The 21,457-nt window shown below is 41.1% G+C and overlaps 2 protein-coding genes and 1 long non-coding RNA gene across 6 annotated transcripts; 1 reads left to right on the top strand and 2 right to left on the bottom strand.

Moving 5' to 3' along the window:
• Positions 1-1,605: 1,605 nt before the first annotated feature.
• rtn4rl2b (reticulon 4 receptor-like 2b) lies at positions 1,606-6,068 on the bottom strand. The gene is made up of 4 exons (XM_008420307.3): positions 5,894-6,068; positions 4,369-4,595; positions 4,052-4,285; positions 1,606-3,563 (listed from the first exon to the last, which is right to left on the bottom strand). The coding sequence occupies exons 1-4, from the start codon at positions 5,940-5,942 to the stop codon at positions 2,691-2,693; spliced, it is 1,383 nt and encodes a 460-aa protein (XP_008418529.2). The 5' UTR covers positions 5,943-6,068; the 3' UTR covers positions 1,606-2,690.
• A 7,874-nt stretch (positions 6,069-13,942) lies between these two features.
• On the bottom strand, positions 13,943-20,932 carry LOC103471358 (equilibrative nucleobase transporter 1-like). 3 transcript variants are annotated; one of them, XM_008420304.3, is made up of 13 exons: positions 20,813-20,927; positions 20,266-20,468; positions 19,898-20,027; positions 19,221-19,267; positions 19,060-19,136; positions 18,083-18,175; positions 17,874-18,013; positions 16,925-17,034; positions 16,706-16,849; positions 16,434-16,541; positions 16,157-16,343; positions 15,809-15,932; positions 13,943-14,173 (listed from the first exon to the last, which is right to left on the bottom strand). In XM_008420304.3, the coding sequence occupies exons 2-13, from the start codon at positions 20,450-20,452 to the stop codon at positions 14,051-14,053; spliced, it is 1,470 nt and encodes a 489-aa protein (XP_008418526.2). In that variant the 5' UTR covers positions 20,453-20,468; positions 20,813-20,927; the 3' UTR covers positions 13,943-14,050. The 3 variants fall into 3 exon arrangements, with proteins under 3 accessions (XP_008418526.2, XP_017162696.2, XP_017162695.2); XM_017307207.2 differs by having other exon boundaries at positions 16,706-17,034; positions 20,266-20,536; positions 20,813-20,932; XM_017307206.2 differs by having other exon boundaries at positions 16,706-17,034; positions 20,813-20,931.
• On the top strand, positions 14,182-16,777 carry LOC145553064 (uncharacterized). 2 transcript variants are annotated; one of them, XR_014089249.1, is made up of 4 exons: positions 14,182-14,509; positions 16,129-16,320; positions 16,429-16,592; positions 16,689-16,777. It is a non-coding gene; the product is annotated as an uncharacterized LOC145553064 (long non-coding RNA). The 2 variants fall into 2 exon arrangements; XR_014089248.1 differs by having other exon boundaries at positions 16,400-16,592.
• Positions 20,933-21,457: the final 525 nt, after the last annotated feature.

Below are 21,457 nucleotides of genomic sequence, written 5' to 3'. Positions count from 1 at the left end.
GTGCTCTATACAAACATATTAATGGAATATTGAGCAGGATGAAAAAATGTGACAAGAAAGTGAATAGCAACACGAGAAACTGAAACTTTGTTGAAAAAGAATGCTGATTGAAAAGCCTGGTGGAGATTCACAAGGACTGTGACTGGAGTCAGTGCAGCATTTTGCTACTGCCTGAACAGATTTGTCTTTCATTTTCTGAAATAAAGAATATTTTTTGAAGTGGAGAAATACTAATCAATTTAAATGATTAAATTAGTAAACTATTCATCAGTAAGCTTTCCATTAACGTAGTAAAAGTGGAACATGAAAGTTCTCTTTTGAAATCTCCAGTTTGTGTTTCAGTGTGTGTGTGTGTGTGTGTGTGTGTGTGTGTGTGTGTGTGTGTGTGTGTGTGTGTGTGTTAGCGTCTTGGCACGGCACATGCATGGCTGCATGCATCATGGTGACCATGTTCATGTTGAGAGCGGACCTGTTGAGGGGGTGTGCTGATTTGTCACATTTCGGTCCCGGTGTGTGTTCCCCATCCTGCCTCTTTGCCTGATTCACATCTCAGCCCACCCACCAACCCCCAAACACATGCACGTTCAGACTCCCTCTGCAGGAGCCCGATATACTGACTGTAAACAACGAGGAAAGAGGCTGGGGTGTGAAGTGACCAGCGCTTAAACTGGTGACTTTCTTCACTCACACTCCCAGTCACACATGAACCGCTGACACCGCTACCACACACACACCATACATCCAGCACTTGTAGTTTTCTAAACAAGTTCAGCAAAGACAAAATACAGACTATGAAGTCTAAAGTACAAAGTATCCAGAATAAAAACTTGTTTATTTAACCTTCAGCTACTGGCATAATTTTGTAATAATATAAATAATTTAGGTTTGTCTTGTACTGAAGGGATATTGTTATTGATATTTGCCTGCTTGTTAGCTATTTTATACATGATAGTCCCAATATATATGTCCTGTTACATAAAAAAAGAGCTGAAAACGGTTTGTTTCTGTGATTATGGGAATGGAATAGAAAATGTGAGTGTTGTTGTTGTGGTGTGGATTTTGTAGACTTTGTTGCAAATTAATTTCCTTTTGAGGTCAATAAAGGGTATCAAATTTAATAATTGTACTCACTATATTTTTAATTACCTCCTTAGTTTAATTTGCACTTTTCTTTATAATTGTGTTTTTATTGAATCATGTTCAAACTTCCTTTGTGAATCACTGTGATTTTATCTAAATAATCTACATAAATAAGATGAAAACTTGCAAGAAAGAGCTAGATTGCATGTACCTAAAAATTATCATTCTTAGGTGGGAACCCTAAGTTGTTTTATTTGGTTAATTCATAGTATATTGATCAAATCAAACAATTCATTATTCCCAAATTGAATGCTAAGTAAGACATATTTCAGCAAATTCAGGCAAACAAATTAGTGACTTAATAAATATGAAAAATAATTATATATTGTGTTTGTAAATATGTGAATCTCTTTGACCTCATCTCATAAGGTTTATTTTAATTCCAGTGTCAGTTTCTTCTTATTTCTAATGTGGCAATGAAGGATACCGCTTTGACAAAAAATAAATAAATAAACTCGCTGAAACTTTATGAATTCAGTTGTTTTTTATTAAATAAAACACTTCAACAGCATCTTCCATTAAAAATACAAAATCCAGCAACATCACAGTATGATCAGTTTAGAAACGCACTGTCATCATTCAGATGAAACATGGAGGGTTGGTCACAAACACATTGCTTTCATTGACAACGCAGGATCAATCCACTGGAGTCACTTTTCTCCCACAGACACAGGAGACAGAAAGCTGCAACTCCATCATGGAATGAGCAGACACATCTGGTTGATTGTCATGATCTGTTTGACCATATTTTGCATATATGTTGGTGAAACCAGAGGAACCGGTGGACTGGTCAAATCCAAAGCAAATCGTGCATTTTCAAATTCTCCTTTTTGTGATAAACGTCCCGGTTAGAAACACAAAAACAAGTTTTAGAAACATAATCAAAACAGACTGAGAATTGCAGAAGTCCAGGAAACAACACGAAAGCAAAAAAGGCCAGAGTGACGGTTGGGTGAAACTGTACGAGCTAACATGTATTATTAGGCTTCCTTCCATTCAAAAATCAATGAACCTAATACAAACTGTTCTTACTAAAAGTACAAACTCTGTTAATCCTATGTACAATATGGAATAAGCTTATCTACAGTGATTCTGTGTTGTATTTACAGGTGCTTGTTTGCTGGTAAGCGTTTGAACCTTTTCATCACTTCCGTTACTTCTCAGGATCTGCATATTGTTCTAACATCTGGTGGAGCCAAACTGTCTGTGAATCCCCTGCTCTATGCAGCTACCATGACATAAACAGTGATTAGACAATCATTAGATCATGGAGCCTGCATTGTTTGGACTGGGATGTCACAAGTACCATCTGAAGACCCCACCAGATTACTTGCACTCACTTGTCGTTTTCTGCCTCAGCTAACCTGACCTCTGCTCTTCGCTGCGAAACAGCTCCCTGCTGCCTCGTCTATCTCCTGCATCACTGAATCATCCCCCACGAATGTGCAGGAGGAAACCGAAGGGAATCAAGATGCAATTTCTTCAGTGTGAACAAGAAAGAGCAGAAGGAAAACTTAGAGGAAAGAGAAGGTGTGAGAGGAGAAAACAGCTCAGCTTAACAGGAAACGGAGTAGGAATGTTACTATGAAGAAGGAGAGGAAGTGGAGATGGGATCGGGTGACGGTTGAAGAGGAGGATGAAGGGAAAGCTGCACTGTCGTAGCTGGGAGCACAGTCCAGCTCGATGCAGCGGATGGAGGAGTCTTCGTTTCCGTAGTTGGCCCAGTACTCTTCCTGATCCAGCTTGGGAAGAGCTGCCTCGTCTGCGGACAGTTCGTACTTGTAGGGTAAGATCTCAGTGGGCTTCTTGAGGGGATACTGAGGCTTTACGGGGGAGAAGGGTAAGGTCTTCACACCCTCTGAGCTCTTCTGGAACGAAACCTTTGATGAAGATGCAGGCTTGTGCTTGGAGAACCACCAGCGGGTCTTGGTGCTGAAGGAGGTGGTTGTGGTTCCGGCCATGGAGCCGGGGTCAGGCATGGGGCAGAGGGCGAAATCCATCTCACGCAGGAATCGGAGGTCCTGGCCACGACGCTGGGATGGGGAGGTGCACACGACTTCCGAGGAGGAGATGCGGGCTTTGCGGAACCACTCCCAGAGGGGACGGGACTCACAGCCGCAGGACCAGGGGTTGCTGTTGAGGCGCAGGAACTGGATGCCCTGGGTGTCCTTCATGGTCTGGCCTGGCAGCTCGGCCAGAGAGTTGTTGAAAAGGTAAAGGATCGTCAGGCGACCCAGATCGCGGAAAGCCCGACGGTTCACCTGCCGGATGCGGTTGTCATGGAGAAGGAGGCGGTCCAGGTTGACCAGGCCTCTGAACACATTCTCGGAGAGGGCACGGATTCGGTTCCCGTGCAGGAAAAGATGGGTCAGGTTGACCAGATCTGAGAAGAGGTCGTCCTGCAGAGAGTGGAGTTGATTTTCCTGCAGAAAAACCCAAATATGAGAGAATTTAGTGAAAAAGAGGAAACTGATGCTGTTTCAGTTTGCTTTAGTCATCAGCTGCAGTGTTTAAATGTGGGATGTGCTGCTGAATTTTCACTCATTTTATTGATGATTTGTTTGTTTTTTGTACCTAACATGCTCTTATATTTGTGTTTTTGTCCTCTGACCTTACTAAAACTAAATAGATTGTGTGATTAAATGAGGCTAGACCACTGGTGTACATGCGCTGCCTTTGGTTTTCTGAGTTTGTATTTGAATGTGTTGCTTAGACTAAATCTTCCACCAGTGTGGAACACGTCACTCTGTGTGTGTGAGGGGGTGTGTGCAGCTTGGACGCAGATTGTTGCGTCAGTAAACTAATTCTGCAACATGACTGTCTCCTGTTGGACGCATAATAAATCATGAACATCTCAAAAATGTTTTTACCTCTCTCTCTCTGTTTGTGTGTGTGTCCATGCTGCATTTACCTGCAGGTAGAGAAACTGGAGGCTGTACAGCTTGTGGAAGATATCATGGGGGAGAGTGGCCAGCTTGCAGCGATGCATGTGCAGGCTCTGCAACTTCTCCAGCCCCCTGAATGCTCCACCTTCCAGGTGCCGCAGCAAAGGGTTGTCGCCCAGGTCCAGCTCCTCCAGGATCCTGAGGTTGCTGAAAGCTCCGGCCTCAATCCATGTAATGTTGTTTCCGTACAGCCAAAGCACCTGCATGGGACATTTAATGGGAAATGTGTTAAAAAAGGAATTATTTAGTAACAGGAAGTATTTCACACAAGTGGGGAGCTCACCTGTGTCTCGAAGCCAAAGGAATCTGCGCGAAGCTCTGTGATGCGGTTGTTCTGCAGGAAGACTCGTTGGGAGTCGTAGGGTACTCCAGCTGGAACCATGGTAAGGTTCTGGGACTGGCAGCTGACCGTCATGGGCGTAGGGTAACACACGCACAGCCTGGGGCATGCGGAAACCCCGCCCGGCTTCACCACCACCAGCCACAGAATCAACCAAAGGGTCAGTCCACCTGAAGGTACAAGGGAGCAGAAAGTTTTTACTCTGCTGGAGAACATCATGATTTACAGGAAGAAGATTTTACAGAAACTAAGACTGAGGAAGGGATGCTGGTGTTGTTATGGTTTGGAAACCTGCGCATTGTCTGTTTATGAATGAGCTTTCTGTCTATCAAACCTGTTGTTGCGATTCCATGTGACAGCGCTGTTCCTTCACCCATGTCATTTTGATACTCCCCATATATAATTCAGACAAAAATCATTCACCTATTCATTTCCAGATGATCACTTTACACAGGTATCAGTGACTCGGTTGCATAACTCTGGCCTTACGCAAGTTTAATTGTCAAACTTGGCATCAATCTATAACCCAGACATTCTTAAATATTGGAACATGTTATTTGCAGCATTAAATTGACACAGATTTCTAGATCTCACGTCATTTTAATCAAATGGTTGTTTCCGCTGGGAGAGGTGCCAGGGGAGAGAGCACGTACAAGCTACAACCAGTACCCAGAGCGGGGTCAGTTTCAGTTTTAATTAATGATTCAGAAGCCATTTGGCAGCGCTCAGATGACACCCCACAGAAGAAGTAAATGCGGGAAAAGTACAGGCATTAAATACTAATAAGGTTCCATTCATCAGTTCTGCGCAAGATTTTCCACCATCTAACCTTCTGACCTTTTAACAAGTTTGGTTACGTGCAGAATCTGCAGATGACGTGGAGAAAAGTACAGCATCTTTTTTAAAGTTTGAAGGTACCACAAAGTTGTTTGCACAAATCATGGATACAGGAGCATCACTAAGTTTTAGGGGTAGCCTGATGGACCGAACTAAGATACAGAAGTAAATTTTAGTTGCTAAATTCACTAGTTTCATACTAAGACTCTCTGTATGCAAAAAAAGGCAAAATTTAAACTTTACAAAAGAACCAAACTCAGGTTTGCTCACTTAAAATTATTTTAACTATATTATTTTCCCCTGAACATACAAAAGTGGCAACCTTATTTGCTATCAGAACTTAAAAATGCAAATCGACACATTTATAAACTAAATAAGTTGTGTTAAGCTTTTATTTAGACTAATGATATTTCAAAAGTTTGAAAATAAACCAAAGTTTCTGTGCGTAAAAGCGCAAAACGTTCATTCGCCCACAAAAAAAGAGAGAAATATATATAAAGTGAGAAACATCTAAATATCTACTTTAAACCCATAAAACTTTCCAGCAAACACATAAGACAACTCAAATCACAAGAACAGATTACAAAGTTAACATCCTCCTCCTGCAGGATCGAGATGCTGCGCAACTTACTCTTGAAGTTGTGAGCGCTGGAGCTCCTCACGATCCTACGGGTCTCCATCTCGAACCAAAGCCGAAAGCGAGTTAGCCTGCGCGGCGTGGAAGTGCCTGCTTGCTGCTATCTCTGCTGCGGTTCAGCTCTGGTGACCGAGTCACTGCGGCTTCTGGCAGTGACGTTCTGGATTCCCGGGAAGCTTTTTATACCCGCGGCCGGCGCGTCGCCCACGGCCGTGGGCAGCCAAGGATCCTCTCTACGTCAGCCAGGAGGTAGGGTTAGGAGCCGCCGGAGGAAGCGCCTGGAAAGGCAGTGGAAAGCAAAGACTTGGCGCTATCCAATTATTGACAACCGTCTGCTAAAGGGGAGATTAATTCTTTATTACTTATACATATGGGGATGATTATAGGAAACAAAATTCCCTAACTTCCTAAATGCATACGTTTTATTAATTTCGAAAAAAATTTTATATTATATATATATATAGGCAAAAGATGCCGGCTTTGCTTGATACAGTCACATTTTTTTCCCTTTAAGACAAAGCACAGTGTGGGAGGATTGGTTGACTTCTGCTGGAAGCTGGAGGTGGGACGGAGGCAGTTTTGGCACAAAACAAGCTCTCTGCCTCCTGGAGGAAAGCCAAAGAATTTACTGTAAAACTACGACTAATTAAAAGTGCTGTGATTTCACCTGTGGCACATCATGCTCACCACAAAGGGTGGAAAAAGGGGAGGTTGGTCAACTCATTTGGCATTAAAACCAAAATCTTATTACTCTACTTCAGCGTAGGCTGGTTTGGAAAGAAGCCGAGAGCCGCCTACATCTCACAACAACAGATGAACATGAAAGGAAAACCCAGCGGTGGCGCAAAAATGACCAAACCCAACATATGGACGAGCTACATTATGTGTGTGGCTGAGGGGTGACATAATACTGACAAATCTTTGTGGTACAGTACATACTGCACATCAAGTTAATCATCAAAACAAAGTGTCCATTTTAACGGCCTATTTTTCAAAGTAGCACTTGGCAAGAAGTGGATCTATATGTTTTGCTTAATGTCAGGTTCCTTTTCATGACTGACAGGCTTAAATATGTACAAACATACCCGTGAATATTTGGATGAAGATTTGCCTCAAGAACACACTTTTTGAAGCAAACAAAAGGCATCAGCTATATTTGTGGGTGAATTTTAAAACATGGTCTAAACAGGATTGATTAATTAACTTAAACATGTTGATTGATTTATTATTTATTTTTCATGGATCAGAATTTTCACAATTGCCTATAAATTTCGGATGGAATTGACGTTTGGGCAGGTCATTCAGGAAGGTAATCATGAGCCTTTCAAAATTAGTTTTTATGTATTTTTTGGATACTTTTCCTATTGGAATACCCAAAACTGTCTAATTTACAACTATCTGCCTCCTCAAATGAAAGGAAACTTGTTATGATGCTATACAGCAACCCAAGAAAATCTGAATCTCAAGCCGATTCTGAGGTAAGAAATGCTGGAAAACCAGTTTAACTGTTGACAACAAAGCGTTTTGACGTGGACCAAGAACGGTCTGGCCAAAAATGAAGTCAGCAAAGTCAGAAAGTGATAGCTTCTTGTCTTCGTTTTGTATATTTTGTTCTACATTTTTAAATATTTTCCCCTCTGGCTAACTGTTGACTGAGAGAACCTTGCACAAGATTCCCAATGATGACTGTAGGTTTTATGAAAATAAAGAACTTTGAATCTTGAACTTTTAGCTTTTGAACTTGTTTCCACCTTAACTATATTCAAAACTTAAAATCAGGTTTGTACTTGGAAAGAAACCAGTTTAAATCAGATGTATTTTAACAAGGCCTATCACTATAACAAATTTTATTGGACAATAAATCGTCCCAAAAGTTATCTCAATAAACAATATTGTTGTTTTGAGACCATTTTCAAGTAATACAATAGCAATAATGTCATTCTCAAAGATCAATAAACTTTACATTTTAATGAAAAAAAAACAACATTAGGAGAACGCCAGGCTGACTCTCACCATCTCCAGCTGATTTGGCTGTTGTGTAACGAACTGGAGGCGAAGATGCGGCGCAGTCAGGCCGTGGGACGGAGGTATTGTGCATATGAAATAAAGTGTGCCAGGGCAAAGAGGGTGGGCTGGATTTCGCTCACGTGTGAGTCCTCGACCTGGCAGCCGATAGGACTGCCAGGACCTCCGTGATGCACATCATCTGCTCCCAACTCACCAGAGCCTGCTCCACGGAAGGTCATCTGCAACTCCAAGCTGGGCTCGCAGTGCAGGGAGTAATTAACTGCGCGCCTGGAATCGGACCGCTTGTTGGCTGCGGTGTTGTGAGAGGGGGAGGTGGACAGCTCACCAAGCAGCCGGCCTCCGCAGGGGGCTGTGGAGCTGAGAAGGTCGCCCGTGTGTGTGTGTGTCTGTGTCTGTGTGTATTTATGCACAAATAATTTATTCAGTGGCCCTGGAGTAACAAGGGTAGGCAACTGGCTCTCCATCTTCAAAAATGCGTGTGTGAATACACGAGGTTCTTGAAGCCCAAACTTGTTTATCAAGAATCCAGAAGGTGATTTTAAAAGCATTCCTCTGACTGGTCCTTCATTCTGGTGTGGTACCACCACACCTTGCATTGTCAGTGTGTGCAAAGAGAAGTGAATAAATATATGCATCGCCCTGCAGATCCCAGATCCTCTCCCATGCATCCTCTCACTTGCCTCCTGTGACAAAGTGAATCACAGGCACTCTGGCATTTGAACTGGTGTAAACACAGCATGCTCATGGACTCTGTCCCCTGATCCTAAATTAACATGTAGCTGACTGTCCACCGCCCATCAGCCCACAAACACACATGGACACACCCAAACACAGAAAAAAACACGTGTGTTTCGTGTGGACTGAACTTGCTTCTGCCCACTGGGTCCGAGGTCAAGCAGAAAGTTCAAGAAGTATGTAATCAAAGATTCGTCAGTGGGGAGTTTATATACAAACACACAGCAAAGATGCAATTTTCCAAATAATTCTCACAAATTGTAGCTTTTGTTGGCAGAGAGAAGCTGGTACAAATGTATGAATCATGAGGAATGTGGGTGCAGCACAGCAAAGGTCTGAGAAGACTTTGTTAATGAGACAATGAATCATTTGATATTTAGTGTCAGAGGAGAAGCCGATATGTGTAAAGTTCATATTTGCAACTGATTTAAATATACGCCCAATTTGATCCTTGATGGCCTCAGAACTAGATTTTGGTAACACAAAAGTGAAAAGTTATTCATCTGAACGTGTTGAATAGGTTAAGAAACCTTACCCTAAACGTGAAACACCCATCGATGCAGCGTGACAAATGAGATTATTGATTACTGAACGTGATCTGCAATAATATGTCGCAATAATAAGAAAGATTTGGTCTTCATCACGTTTTGATCTCAAAAGTGACATAATATCATCATTTATGCAACAAAATCAAAGTCAAAGGAAAAAGTTTGTGAATATACCTTCAAGCCCCTAAAAATAGTGAAATGTTATGATCTAAACTGGCTGTGCTTTCCATTTGCCATTACGTTCCATTTGTTACAAGCAGAATTGACAGTTTACATGTAGGGTTCCTTAAATTAGCCCAAATAGTTAAAATACATCAATAAAACTAGATACTAATCATGGGTCAAGCATGAATAATTAACAATGCAGCATTATAAAAGCATCCCATTGCAAGTTATTGCTATTAACTCAAACAGGAAAGAGGAAGTCTCAACACAGATGTTTTCTGTCTCTCACCTTTGCTACTTTGATTCAGTTTGTTGAGGTTTACAGACCTTTGTTTCTGCGCCGCCCTGCTTTGCTTTAGGATCAGGCCTTTGAAAAGTTTTAGCCTTTCTACGTCATTCTGCTTCATTTGCTGCTGCTGATGCTGCTAACCTCTGTCCAGGATCCCATTTCAGCCTAACTGCAGATCAGATGGTCTCATTTTTGACTGTAGACCTTGTGGATATAAAGATGAGTTTCTATAGTCAACTCAGTGACTGCAAGATTCCAACTTCCTGTGGCTCTGAAACAAACCCAGATCATCAACCTGCCACCACTGTACGTGACCATAGCTATGAGGTGTTTGTAAAATTTTCTATCAGGAAGGAATACGTCAATATTTCAAATAAACAAAGACGATCATAATTATCAAAGGTTATGTTTCTCTTTTCTGAAGAAAACACATCCAGTATTGACAGAAATGTTGCCTTTTTTCACTTCTACACAACTCTTTTGTACATTTTAAACATAAATCTTATTGCAACATATTTTCCTCTAATGTTTTATGTGCAGGTTCAGCTGTTTCAGCAGCTCAGAGTCACAGGCTACAGCTCCAGGCAGGTCATTTTATTTCTATTGTTTTCATAAAAATGCTTTCATTTTGCATATTTAAACATGATTTGGCAATGGCTTGTTGAATTTGAAGTATTTGGTTGCCATGATCTGCGAAAAAAGAAATGTAGTTGCTGTGGTCCATCAAATGTAGAGTTGATGTTATATCAGCTTTTATTCATTTCTCCTACTCTGTAACTCACTTCCCTCCACCTCCTCAGCCTCTTCCTGAGCCTCTCCATCGTTTTCTTACTAATTGTTCACCAGTTCAAACCAACAGGCTCTGCCAAGGATTTTTTTCAAATAAGTCACCCACTACTTCAGTATGTGTCACTGAAACGAACATGTGAATCTGATACGGATCCAGTCGAAAATTATAACAGAGCAGAAAAAAAGCAGCAGCTGTTTGAGCCATCTGATGATGGATGTCTGTCACCAGAACCTTCCTATCAGACTTGAGCAAGAGATTATTAATCAGGGCTTTATTCAGATTAAATTAAGTTCCACTTTTTTTTTTTCCTCAGAACATCTTTTATTTTAAAATGTCGATTGTGAAATAAGAAAGAAAGCTGTTGTCCAAACTCAGCGTTCGCTTTGGGGACTGTTTGGTTCAAATGATTCTTCCAACCCAAGCTTTGGGGAAATGTTGAGATATTTGTGATTTTTCGATCACGTTCCACTGCAGAGCTGTTTGTGTTCAGATATTTTTAAGCTTTTTTAAAAGATACACAGGAAAAAAATCATCCTAAGGACAGAAAGTGTGCATCCATCCAACCATTAATGCTTAAATCTGGTTCTTTAATCTGGTTAATATCTCCAGCAGACGTTAGGATTCATCCTGCACTGGCCGCCTTATCCAAACATTCATGTTTGCAAACTTTAAGATCTGGCAATAATTTATCATGGGTAATAATCTTAAAATGCATTTTCTTTGGATGTTTGGATAGAGCTGGATTAACCCTCCCCCCCCCAAAAAAACACATTTATATTGGGAGAGCATGCAAACACCACACAGAAAAGCCTCATGCCCTGCAGGGCTTTGAACCCACAACCTTCTTGGAATGCTTCATCTGCATGGATTAATTATCAGGAGAAGATAAACAGATTAAAAGAGGTTGGCCATGTCATGGTTAGTGGTTCAGTGAAAGAAAAACGAGCAAACATGAAGACATGAGCAGAGTAAAAAGAAACTGGTGATGTTACAAAGATTGTAAATAAGAGGAAACAGAGGAGAAATAAAGGAGGATTTACTGCCATCTGAAGTGGAGCGTTTAGCAGCTTTCAGATTGATTACTGAGTGAAAAACATGTTAGCGCTTTGAGATTTGTTGATATAAATGCCGGTGCGTTTTTATATTTACCTTAGATGTTACAGTTCAGAGGTGAGGATCATTATGTTCTCTGGTTCTGCTGCTGCTAGTCAGACATTTACTCAATTTCACACATGATTTATCTTCCTATTAGCCGCCAGGCGCAGATGGAAACAAACGCATGAATGATGACAATACGAAGCTGTAACATTTGTGACTTTTTGCCTGCTGCACCGATTAAAGGGAACAGACAGTCTGAGTGAGTCTTTAAAATCTGCCATGAAGATGCGGCGCAGCAACAAGTCACCTCATTAACAGATTGGGCCATTTTTAACCTTCCTCTCCTGCTGCCTTCATTCTCGACTTGGACGTGCTTTTATGCAAGTATTTATTTTTAAATGAGCGAGAGAGTCTGAAGCTGAAATCACCGATGACGCAAAAGAAACATGCGTGTGTGCGCGCGCACATGCAAGTACGCGGAGACAAACTGTAGATGTGGAAGAGTTTGTTTGAATGCATCAAGTCTTTTTTGGGGGGGTTGTGTTGGTGCACAGCAGGTGTTGTGGGGGAGTTTCCTTTCTATTTAAAAAAAAAATGCTACAGATTTTTTTCTCGACCGTCCTGCCCAGTGACAAACCTCCCAACAACTTCCCCCCCAAAAAAAATCTGTTTTATTTTGATCACAGACGTCAAGCGGGTCTCATTCATGAAATTTCTTCAATGGATGATTCACTTCACAATTTAAAATGTGTTTTCTATTTCTAGGTGTGTTTTTTTTGTGCTAGTAAATAGCTATTTTATGCAATTGTTTTCTACTGAAATGTAACTTAGAGCAGATTTTGTTAGTAAAGAAATGTGAAGCTGTATGGAACATAACTGACAGTTTACCGGCTTATTTTCTCAAACAGGAGCATCTCATGAGACCCTTTATCAGTTTTAGCACAGCTCTCTCTGGAGACACAAAAGTTTTTGTGCATCAAGTTGAAGGATTTCCCCGAAGACAGCAATGAAATGAGGTTTTCAGTCAAATATTTTGTCTATTTGCTGGACTAATATCACAAAGAGCTCCGATTATTAAAACAAATCTTTGTTTTCTGCAATTATTTTAATTGTTTCAAACTGAAGATTTAAACCACGTCTTTCACAGTTGGATTTCAGATTTTGTGTAGCTTTTCATGTTCTTTGGCAGAGTAACAACATGTAAAAAAAAAAGAGAGGAGAGATTAAAGATTGGATAAAAATATTATGATGGCGGCTCAGGATTTTTGTGTTGGTATGCCACTTTAAGAGAGTTTTCCATCTTCAGACAGCAATAATAAGATGCAGAGAAAAGGTTGTGACTAAAAGAAGGAGAAACAACTTGTTTTGTTTTTGTTTTATTCCAGGCCACTTCTACGAGTATTTCAGAATATTGTACAAGGTTCTTACTGTAAATGTTGCACCCATCATCAATTTGTCTGTTTATTTACTTTTATCTCATCTTAGTTTTTCGACAAATGCCTCACTCGGTGCAATATCAACATAAAATATGCATTAATATATGAGATGTATGCTATTTGTTTGTGTTCTTTATTGGGTCTGAAATATTATTATTTCATACTAAACAACATTAATTATTGTTAGATTTGATCATATCCAGAAAAAACAGATTAATTGAGGCTCTGATAAATGCAACAGGAAATTAAATTAAGGAGTATGCACAGCTTGGTGATCGACAGGCCTTTTCCAGCAAGATACAGGTTGCTTTTTTCATCTGGGTCCGCTGTCTGCGGGGCAGAAAGTTTGGAACAATGCGATTCTGAGACTGGGAGTCAAGCCATGCCTCGTTATCTTGAGCATTACCAACTGCAGCCTGACTAAACTCCACACTGAAGTTGATGTTGGTTGGTATTTGCTCAAGCAGGACACATTCTGGACACCACCAGAGGTTGTTTTTTTTTTATTTATTTCCCCACTGGGCAGAGAAACTACAGGGCAAACACAGAACATAAAAGTTCAACCTTCCTGACCGAGAACAATTACTTGTTTAATTTTTTTAAATCGTAGTTGAACCTGTAAACGGGCCTGTTCTGATGTGAGACAGTTCTAGCAACTTTAACACCTCTGCAGAATTAAGATTTATGCTCATGTGATCTTTGGGTTTGACAGGAGAAACAAGCTGTGTGTGTTGCTGAGCTACAGACTCCCTTTCATCAACAGGGTGGCTAAACTGTGAAGTTTAAGGCAAACCACTATGGTTGTTATGAAATTATCTGGTAAATAAGCTTCATCTGGTCTGTAGCATTTTAAGGGTAACCCTTAATATCTGTTTCACAATTAGTGTTAATTTCTTACTTGAGAGAAATGCGGTATATAAAATCTGCTAAATTAGCAGTTAGGTTAACATTTAATTAAAGCTTATGCTCATAGTTTATTTTCAAACCCAGCATTAGTGAATCTGTTTGTCACAACTGCTACAATGGCACAGTCATGACTGCTGTCCCATCAGTCAGTGGGATTCAGGACGAGAAATCTGTGTTTTTCCTCTTGTCTCTCAGAGAGGCAAGTTTTCGACAGTGGAGGTAAACAGAGAGGGGATGTATGAAGGCCAGCAAGCTGAGCAGCGTCAGGCTGAGGTTCACCTGCACACACGTAAGACATGAGAAAGGAAATCATTAGAGCACATGTGTCAAACTCACGGCCCGCGGGCCATATGTGACCCGCCATGTCATTTTATGTGCCTCCCCCCCAGCGTTTTATAGGCCCATCATTGACTTAAAATAGGTTTTGAGCGTGAATTGACTACCAACTACATCTCCCATAATGCATTCCGATTGTTACCAGCCAACATTATGGCTTCTCGCCACTAGAGAGCAGCAGAGTCACCTCAAGCTGCTTATTGATTTTCCCAGCGAATAAAACTGAGACATCGACAAGCTAACATCAAAATGTCCAAGAGAAGAAACATCGATTTACAAGTAAGACTGTGAATGAAGATGTGTGTGTGTTGGTGTCAGGGCGGCAGGTCGCGCTAGGCTTTTTTTGTTATCCGTTATCTGGACCGACAACATAAAAAAACGTTCATGTACTATTTTTATCCGTGAAATTACAATCATATTAACATCGGCTATTTAGCCGCATTTTATGCGGTTTAGTTAATATTGACCGTGAATCCAGATCCCATCGCAAATTAAGCAGATAAATGCATCTACATTTTTCTCCGTAGTGACAAAAACCACTGACTTGTGACCTCAATAACTTATAATAAATTAAATTAAGCTACTTCACTTAAATTAGCATAACTTCACCCGCTGGGGTCTGAACGCACTTCCTCCTGGTTCCCATCTGCAGAAAAAAATCTGCGCTAATTCATCAGTCAATTGGATCTGTCTGATCCAAACAGATCAATTGAACTCTGTGAGTGTTTTACCCTGCGCGGTCGGGGTGTGCGCTTTTTCCAGAATTGTTTTTTAATTTATTTTATTTTTTTTTGCGTGGCTTCGCTTCTCCGAAACGGACAGATGTTCAGATGTTACGTCTGCAGCTCCCCCAGAAAGCCGCTCTCCTGGGTAACGTGCACCAAGAAGGCTCCATTGAAGAAGGCTCATCCGCTGGATGAGTTACTGCCAGCGGCTTTTAATTCTTCGCAGCGGCGTAACGGCGTCCGCAGTGGTTGAGCAGCGGACTGCGCATGTTACAGTCTAACTAACTTCTGCGTCGTCATTTATTTCCTCAAGATAAACTCCCGGCTCCTCAAATGGATTAACAACGTTGCATTCTCTTTAGTTTTATCTAGTCTGTAATGGAGACTTGAATTTAACGCGCCATTTCTACCAAAAGGTTTGAATGCGCTTCCTAACCAGACGCTCCAAAGCGTTATTTAACAATATGAGGTGTTTAATTTATTTTTAACATTATGTTTTCCTACATTAATGCTAGGGCTGCCCAAGTCTAGTTTTCCAGAGCTACCATCTGCAACTTTAGACGTGTTCCTTCTCTAACACACCTGGATCATTGACTCATTATAAGCCTCTACAGAACTGAGTTGCTGCTGATGAGGGAAGTCAACCTTTTGTCTGGGGTTTGTTTTAGCAGGGATGCATCTAAAAGTTGCAGTCTGGAGGACTGAACCTGGGAACTCCTGATTTGTACAGTCAGTGTGACCCGTAGAGGGTGGCCAATATGCTGAAGTGGCCCTCGGTGAAATTGAGTTTGACACCCGTGCTTTAGAGGGAGGGTTCACCGCTAAGTTAGTTGAGAGATAGGTCAGGACTCACGTATAAAGGATCTCCACCCAGAGCGCCGTTCACCAGGGCGAAGCAGGGATACTGCAGCAGACAAAACAACGCAGCCAGCGACATACCAAGACCGTACAGCTTCCCGAAGTGACACGACGGAAACCTCATCAACACATAAAGAAAAAAAAACTAAGGGTCAGACAACTTCAAATAAAAATGAACTCTTTAAAGGTTTGTGCCAAAATCAAATCCCTTTCAGAAAAATAACATTTATTCATTTTTACAGGTTTAATGTGCCTTTAACCACCTTCTACATAATTTTTTTTTTTTTAAACACAAACACGCTTCCTGCTTTTCAGATTTCACGTGGCCGAAGATGACACTCACGCCACGCTGATGAAGGCTGCGATGCCGCCGAAGAGGAAGGAGCGGTTCAGCACCTGCAGGATGAAGGTGAGGTACTGAAGCGGCAGGGAGGGGACGGAGGTGCACAGGGAGAACAAGACGCACTGCAGCGCCGTCAGGAATAAAGAAAGCACAGACGCCCGCAGGTCGGCCTCATGCTCCGTCTCCCCTACAAGCATAGAAATCACGTGTAAATATATCACAGCATTGCAACTTATCTTTCAGGCTTTAGGATTTCTGTAAATGTCCAGCAGGTCACCTGCAGCCCGAGGTTTTCCCCTGTGTCGGTCCATGATGAGGCCGTTCCAGGGAGCGCACAGCACAGCGCACAGCTGGGTGAAAGCAAAGGCGTTGGTGTACCGGCTCACTGCACAGATACATGCACATAAAAAGAATATGCTGAGCAAACAGTGTTTTGGTAGGAATCCCACAGGTGGAGAAAACTGCAAAGTCGCAGCAAAAACCTTCAAAAACACAACACATTGACTCAAATAATAATTTTTTTTCTGATAAGAGCGAGGAAGGCGTCACCCAGAGCGGAATCTCCTTCTGTCAGCCTGAGCAGTATGGGGTTCAGGGTGCCAATGAACAGGAAGTGCCGGAGCTGCATCACCGACAGCCAGAGGACGTGGCCCACAAAGAACCTGGACAGCAAACACTCTCGAAAAGTCTTCTCTGAGAGGGACAAACACTCAATTAACCCAGAGAAGACGGACCAGCAGCTAAAGCAGAGACAGACGTATTGCAAACCTTGTGTGAGAGGGACGTCCTTTGTAAACAGTGTGCCCTCTGCTCCTGTGTGTGCAGTGTCGTTTGCAGGCACCTCACTGTTCATAGCCTCTAATGCACCACAAGAGACCCTGCAAATAAATGAAAAACAAGTCAAACACGAAAGTCAATCATAATTTCAGTTTTATCTTCCTTAAAACATGTATTTTTGTGTTTACTAGCCTCAAGATGTTCAGAGACATTGACCCACAACCGCCACAATTTCTATTAGGCAAACATTTTATTTAGTCTGGTTATTTTTTGAATTTAGGAACCCAGAAAGCTGTAATTCATAACTGTATATTTTGCTAACTATTTGAAATATCTTTTAATCATTGGACTGGTTACGTATTTGAAAAGACTGACTGCTAATAGAGCTTGAGTCATGTGTGAAGAGTTAGGGAAAATAAATAGTTTATCATTGTTTGTCTAACAGTAGTTCTATACGGCAAAAACACAAACTCAAGTATTTTAGTCTGGTGTGTAAATATCTTAGTAGAGCACTTGAAATAAGGCAAACTAACTTAAAAGCTTGTTTTAAGTCAGTAATTCTTGGACATAGATTAAAAAAAGGAACTAGTTCCACTAACAATTTTTCTTTTAAAACTAAAAACAGAAAAAAGTAATGAGTTCTTTTTTTAATATTTAAAAAAAATATCACTCTAAATAACTTTGAAAAATGCACAGAAATACACGTTACACAACAGAAATCCATGAAAAGGTAAAGGCACTTTCATGTGTGTCAAACAAGTAATCTAAATAATGTTCACAAAAATATAGTCATTTTAATCAAAACAACGTAAAGATATTAAAATGAAGCTACAGAAAACGCATTTCGATCGCAGTTATAGATGCAGTCAAATTATACCAGTAGTAAAAAAGGACTTTTAAAGTAGCTCAACGTTGAAACACCCAGGCGGTTTGTTCGCACCCATATACGTAGCGATCAGGCAGTGGGTGAGGAATGACGGTTCTGGGCAGCAGGAAGAACGTCCTGAGGATGTGGACGACGCTGCAGGCCGACAGAAACAGGAAGGCAGCGCGGAGAGAGACGCCAGACTCATGCAACAGCTGCAGAGACAAGAAGACTTAGTGGCTCTTTACTCTTGTACAAAAACCTACTTTCTGAACGTTTGTCACCTTAATGACGAAGAAGAGTGCTGAGGAAGAATCAAAAGCTCCATTATAAAGATTGATTATGGTAGAGCGACGTGAGCCAAACAGGTTCCCAACCTTCAGGAGGCAAAAACAAATAAATATCATAGGAAAGCTTCTGTACACGATAAAACTTGAACCCCAAGGAAACTGAAACTGCATCTTGAAGAGTTGAACTTAGGGATTCGACACACAATGCCATCTTTCACTAAGCATCGATTCTTTCTGAGGCAACTGGTGGTCTGTCTACACAAGATCATAAGCCCGATTTCACAAAATCAGCCAGAAAAATGACCCAAAGACAAGCATTTCTTTGGAAAGTGGGTCATGGAGAAGTTAATAAGTGGTTTCTGGTCATGTGTCTTCTCTTTAGTCTCCTTTAAGGGATCATTTACTGACAATAATATTATTTTAGACATCCCAGAAAAGATGTTTAAAAAGATGAGTTAGAGGAAGGACTGTAAGTTGCACCTTTTCCTAAAATGAAAAGTAGATTATTTTACCTTTAGCCTTTATGGAGCTGCTATAGTAAATATGCACAACATTGCAAGACATTTTGAGTTAATGATGTCTTTTAAGCACTCTTCTAAGCCTGGAAAGTGTTTTTTAGTCTGTGCATTGTCCTGATTTGCACTCATCACCCCTGCAGCCAGAAAGTTGTTGGACTGCCAATGTCTGTTTTACCTGGAAATTAAGCTCTTCCACTAAAAACCTCTAAAAAAGTTACAGATCAAGTCCTCTCATCTGACTTTCTGCGAAAATTTTGGCAATAAGCATAGTGAATAAACATATGCTATCCTCAGGCAAACTGATGTGCCTAACATTTTCACCGAGTTAAGAGACGCCATTCAAGCAACAAAAGCTTCACTCACAGTCTGAACTGCTGCACTGCAGAGTCATTCCGGATCTTTCAAAAAAAAATAAAAAATTGTGCTGACAGACATGTGGAAAACACAACGTACCTGCATGTTTGTGATCAGAAATAAAATGCCTCCCACAGCCAAAAGGGGGAGAGCTGGGAAGAGCAGAAAAGGCAGAGCTGATGGGAAAGGAGAAGAAGTTAAGAAAGAGACGCGGCAGCCTTTTTTTTTTTAAGCTGGTAGAAATCATTATTGTTTCTCACCCGGTGAAGATAGCGCCACCATCAGGGAGCCAGTGGTGTAAAGAAATCTGTCGAGAGATGGGAATGTCTTAAGAATAAATGAAAAATAAATCTTTCAAGATCTATTATTGTTTCTCTTCCTTTTTCAAACGGATCACCGACATCGTCTCTTGTCCTTGTCGGAAAATTTTGGAGGGGAAAAGACACAACAGAAGAAAAGATCTGTGACGTTTTGATCCAGCTGCAAGCAACAGTCTGACCAGCTGAGTCTACCTTGAATTTGTTTTTGTCAACATATTTACCAGAAGCAAAGAAGAATATTAAACCTAAATGGATTTGAGTTTGGCGTAAAGTTGAAGATTGTCCTTCAACAGATTGAATCTGCTCCAGAGTGAAGAGAACAAACTGATCGCTGTCATGTCAACAAAACCCTAGTCTTCTGCAGTTGTTTTTCCTAGAATTACCCTGAATTTAGCTCCACATATTTTCATTGCAACTTTGTGACATCTTGTTTCACCGTGATGTTTTCAGACTGATGTGCACAAACCAGAACATCTGTATTTAAACTGAGACGTTTTTGATAAAATCCCAGTTGACTAGAGGTAGGCACTGTACTTTTCTACCTGAGTGAAAGTTTTAAAGGGGCATGCAGCAAATAAATGCATATAAGTGTGGCTCATGAACACAATTTTACTCACGTTGCCAAGAGTCGAGCCACTGTGGTACCAAAGTGATCAAAAAGGAAGCCACTGGGCAGCATGAGGAAGTTGTTCATAAAAGAGGTGATGGTGAAAATAAGTGAAAACTGCTCATCTTGTGCACTGCAGTCTGTTGGTAATGCAGAGAAAGACACAAACGAGACAGCAGTGTATTTAGATGCATAATTGACAAACAGGCTATGTAATAACCTGTTAACCTGTTATTACATAACCTGTATGTATGTAATAAGTGCAACTGTAAATGTTGCAGTTAAATTATGTTTAACTGCTGCAACATTTACAGTTGAAGCTTAAAATTGAGTAAATTGTGACGAATAAACCAGCAACAGCGGAAACATCAAGCTGACCTAATGTCTGAGTGCCATTGACTCCTGTTGTGTTAAAGCACAGAGAGCTGAAGTAGCCGTCCTCCCTGAGGACAAAGGCAAGAGAAGCCCATCCGAACACGGCGCCGGCGAAGCACAGACACTCCACCAGGCCCGTAACGAAGGTGAGGCAGCGTCGCACCGACAACTTGTTCTCCATCACCTGCATGCTCTCTCAGATACAACTATCAGCAGCAACAACAACAAAACAAACTCATTCACACAAAGCAGTTTTAGTTTTTGCACCTGCCTCCTAGCAACCAAGACAAGAGAAAAATGTTTGTACTTTTCTGGTTTACTTAAAGAGAATAAAGGTTTAAACAAGTTTATGACACAGATGATGAAGGAGCACAGCAGATGAAACGTTTTAAAGCAATATTATGAGAGAACAGAAAATATCTGCTGCGAGCCTGCAGGGAATGCTGCAGAAACACACATTTCAGCAACAAAACCTAACAAAGTCACAGATATATGCAGAAGTAACCATTTTGCATTGCAAACGCATGAAAACCTGCAAAAACAAACCAACCTTCGTCAAGTTGCAGTTTTCTGAGAGTGTTGCCGCAGCTCAAGATTGCCTCCCTACATACTTTCAGGAAGAACAGATTCTTTCTCGGGTCACGCTCTCCTCCTTTAGGAGCTCTTCCCTCCTCTTCCTCAAAGTTTCCTCCCTCTTCTTCTTCTCCCTCTGAAAAAGCCTCATCCTCGGGGTGTTAGTCACTGTGTAGAATAATCTTTCCTGTTTAAAGCCACACAGCCAAACCAAAGAAGCCATAAGACATGGGCGATTGATGCGGATGCTGCAAGGTCTGGATGGGCAGCATCTGTCACAGCATCATGTGATGGAGACACTATGGATGTACAGGCAGATGGAAACGCTGATAGGTCTTATCAGTATTTAAAATGTGACCGTGAAACTTTGACTGTGTTAACAAGAATTTGATCCATTTGAATTTGAGTGAAGAAGAAGAGCAGCTTTGGTATGTCAAATGAAGGTTTGAAGCCAAGCATGCGAAACGACGGAATGGTTAGGAGACACAAACATTAACCTGTATTGGGAAACACCACAAGATGGAACGTGACTGAAATGATAATGAGCCTAAACGTCAGTGGGTTTATTGATTAACATCTTCTCAAACCAAGTTAATATGTTTATGTCTGAATGGCCGCTTTA

Source organism: Poecilia reticulata, chromosome 10 (assembly GCF_904066995.2).
Source record: "Poecilia reticulata chromosome 10, P_reticulata-male-v2, whole genome shotgun sequence".
Taxonomy (NCBI): domain Eukaryota; kingdom Metazoa; phylum Chordata; class Actinopteri; order Cyprinodontiformes; family Poeciliidae; genus Poecilia; species Poecilia reticulata.
Note: the sequence above shows the minus strand (reverse complement) of the source record. Positions and strands in the feature narration are given on the sequence as shown.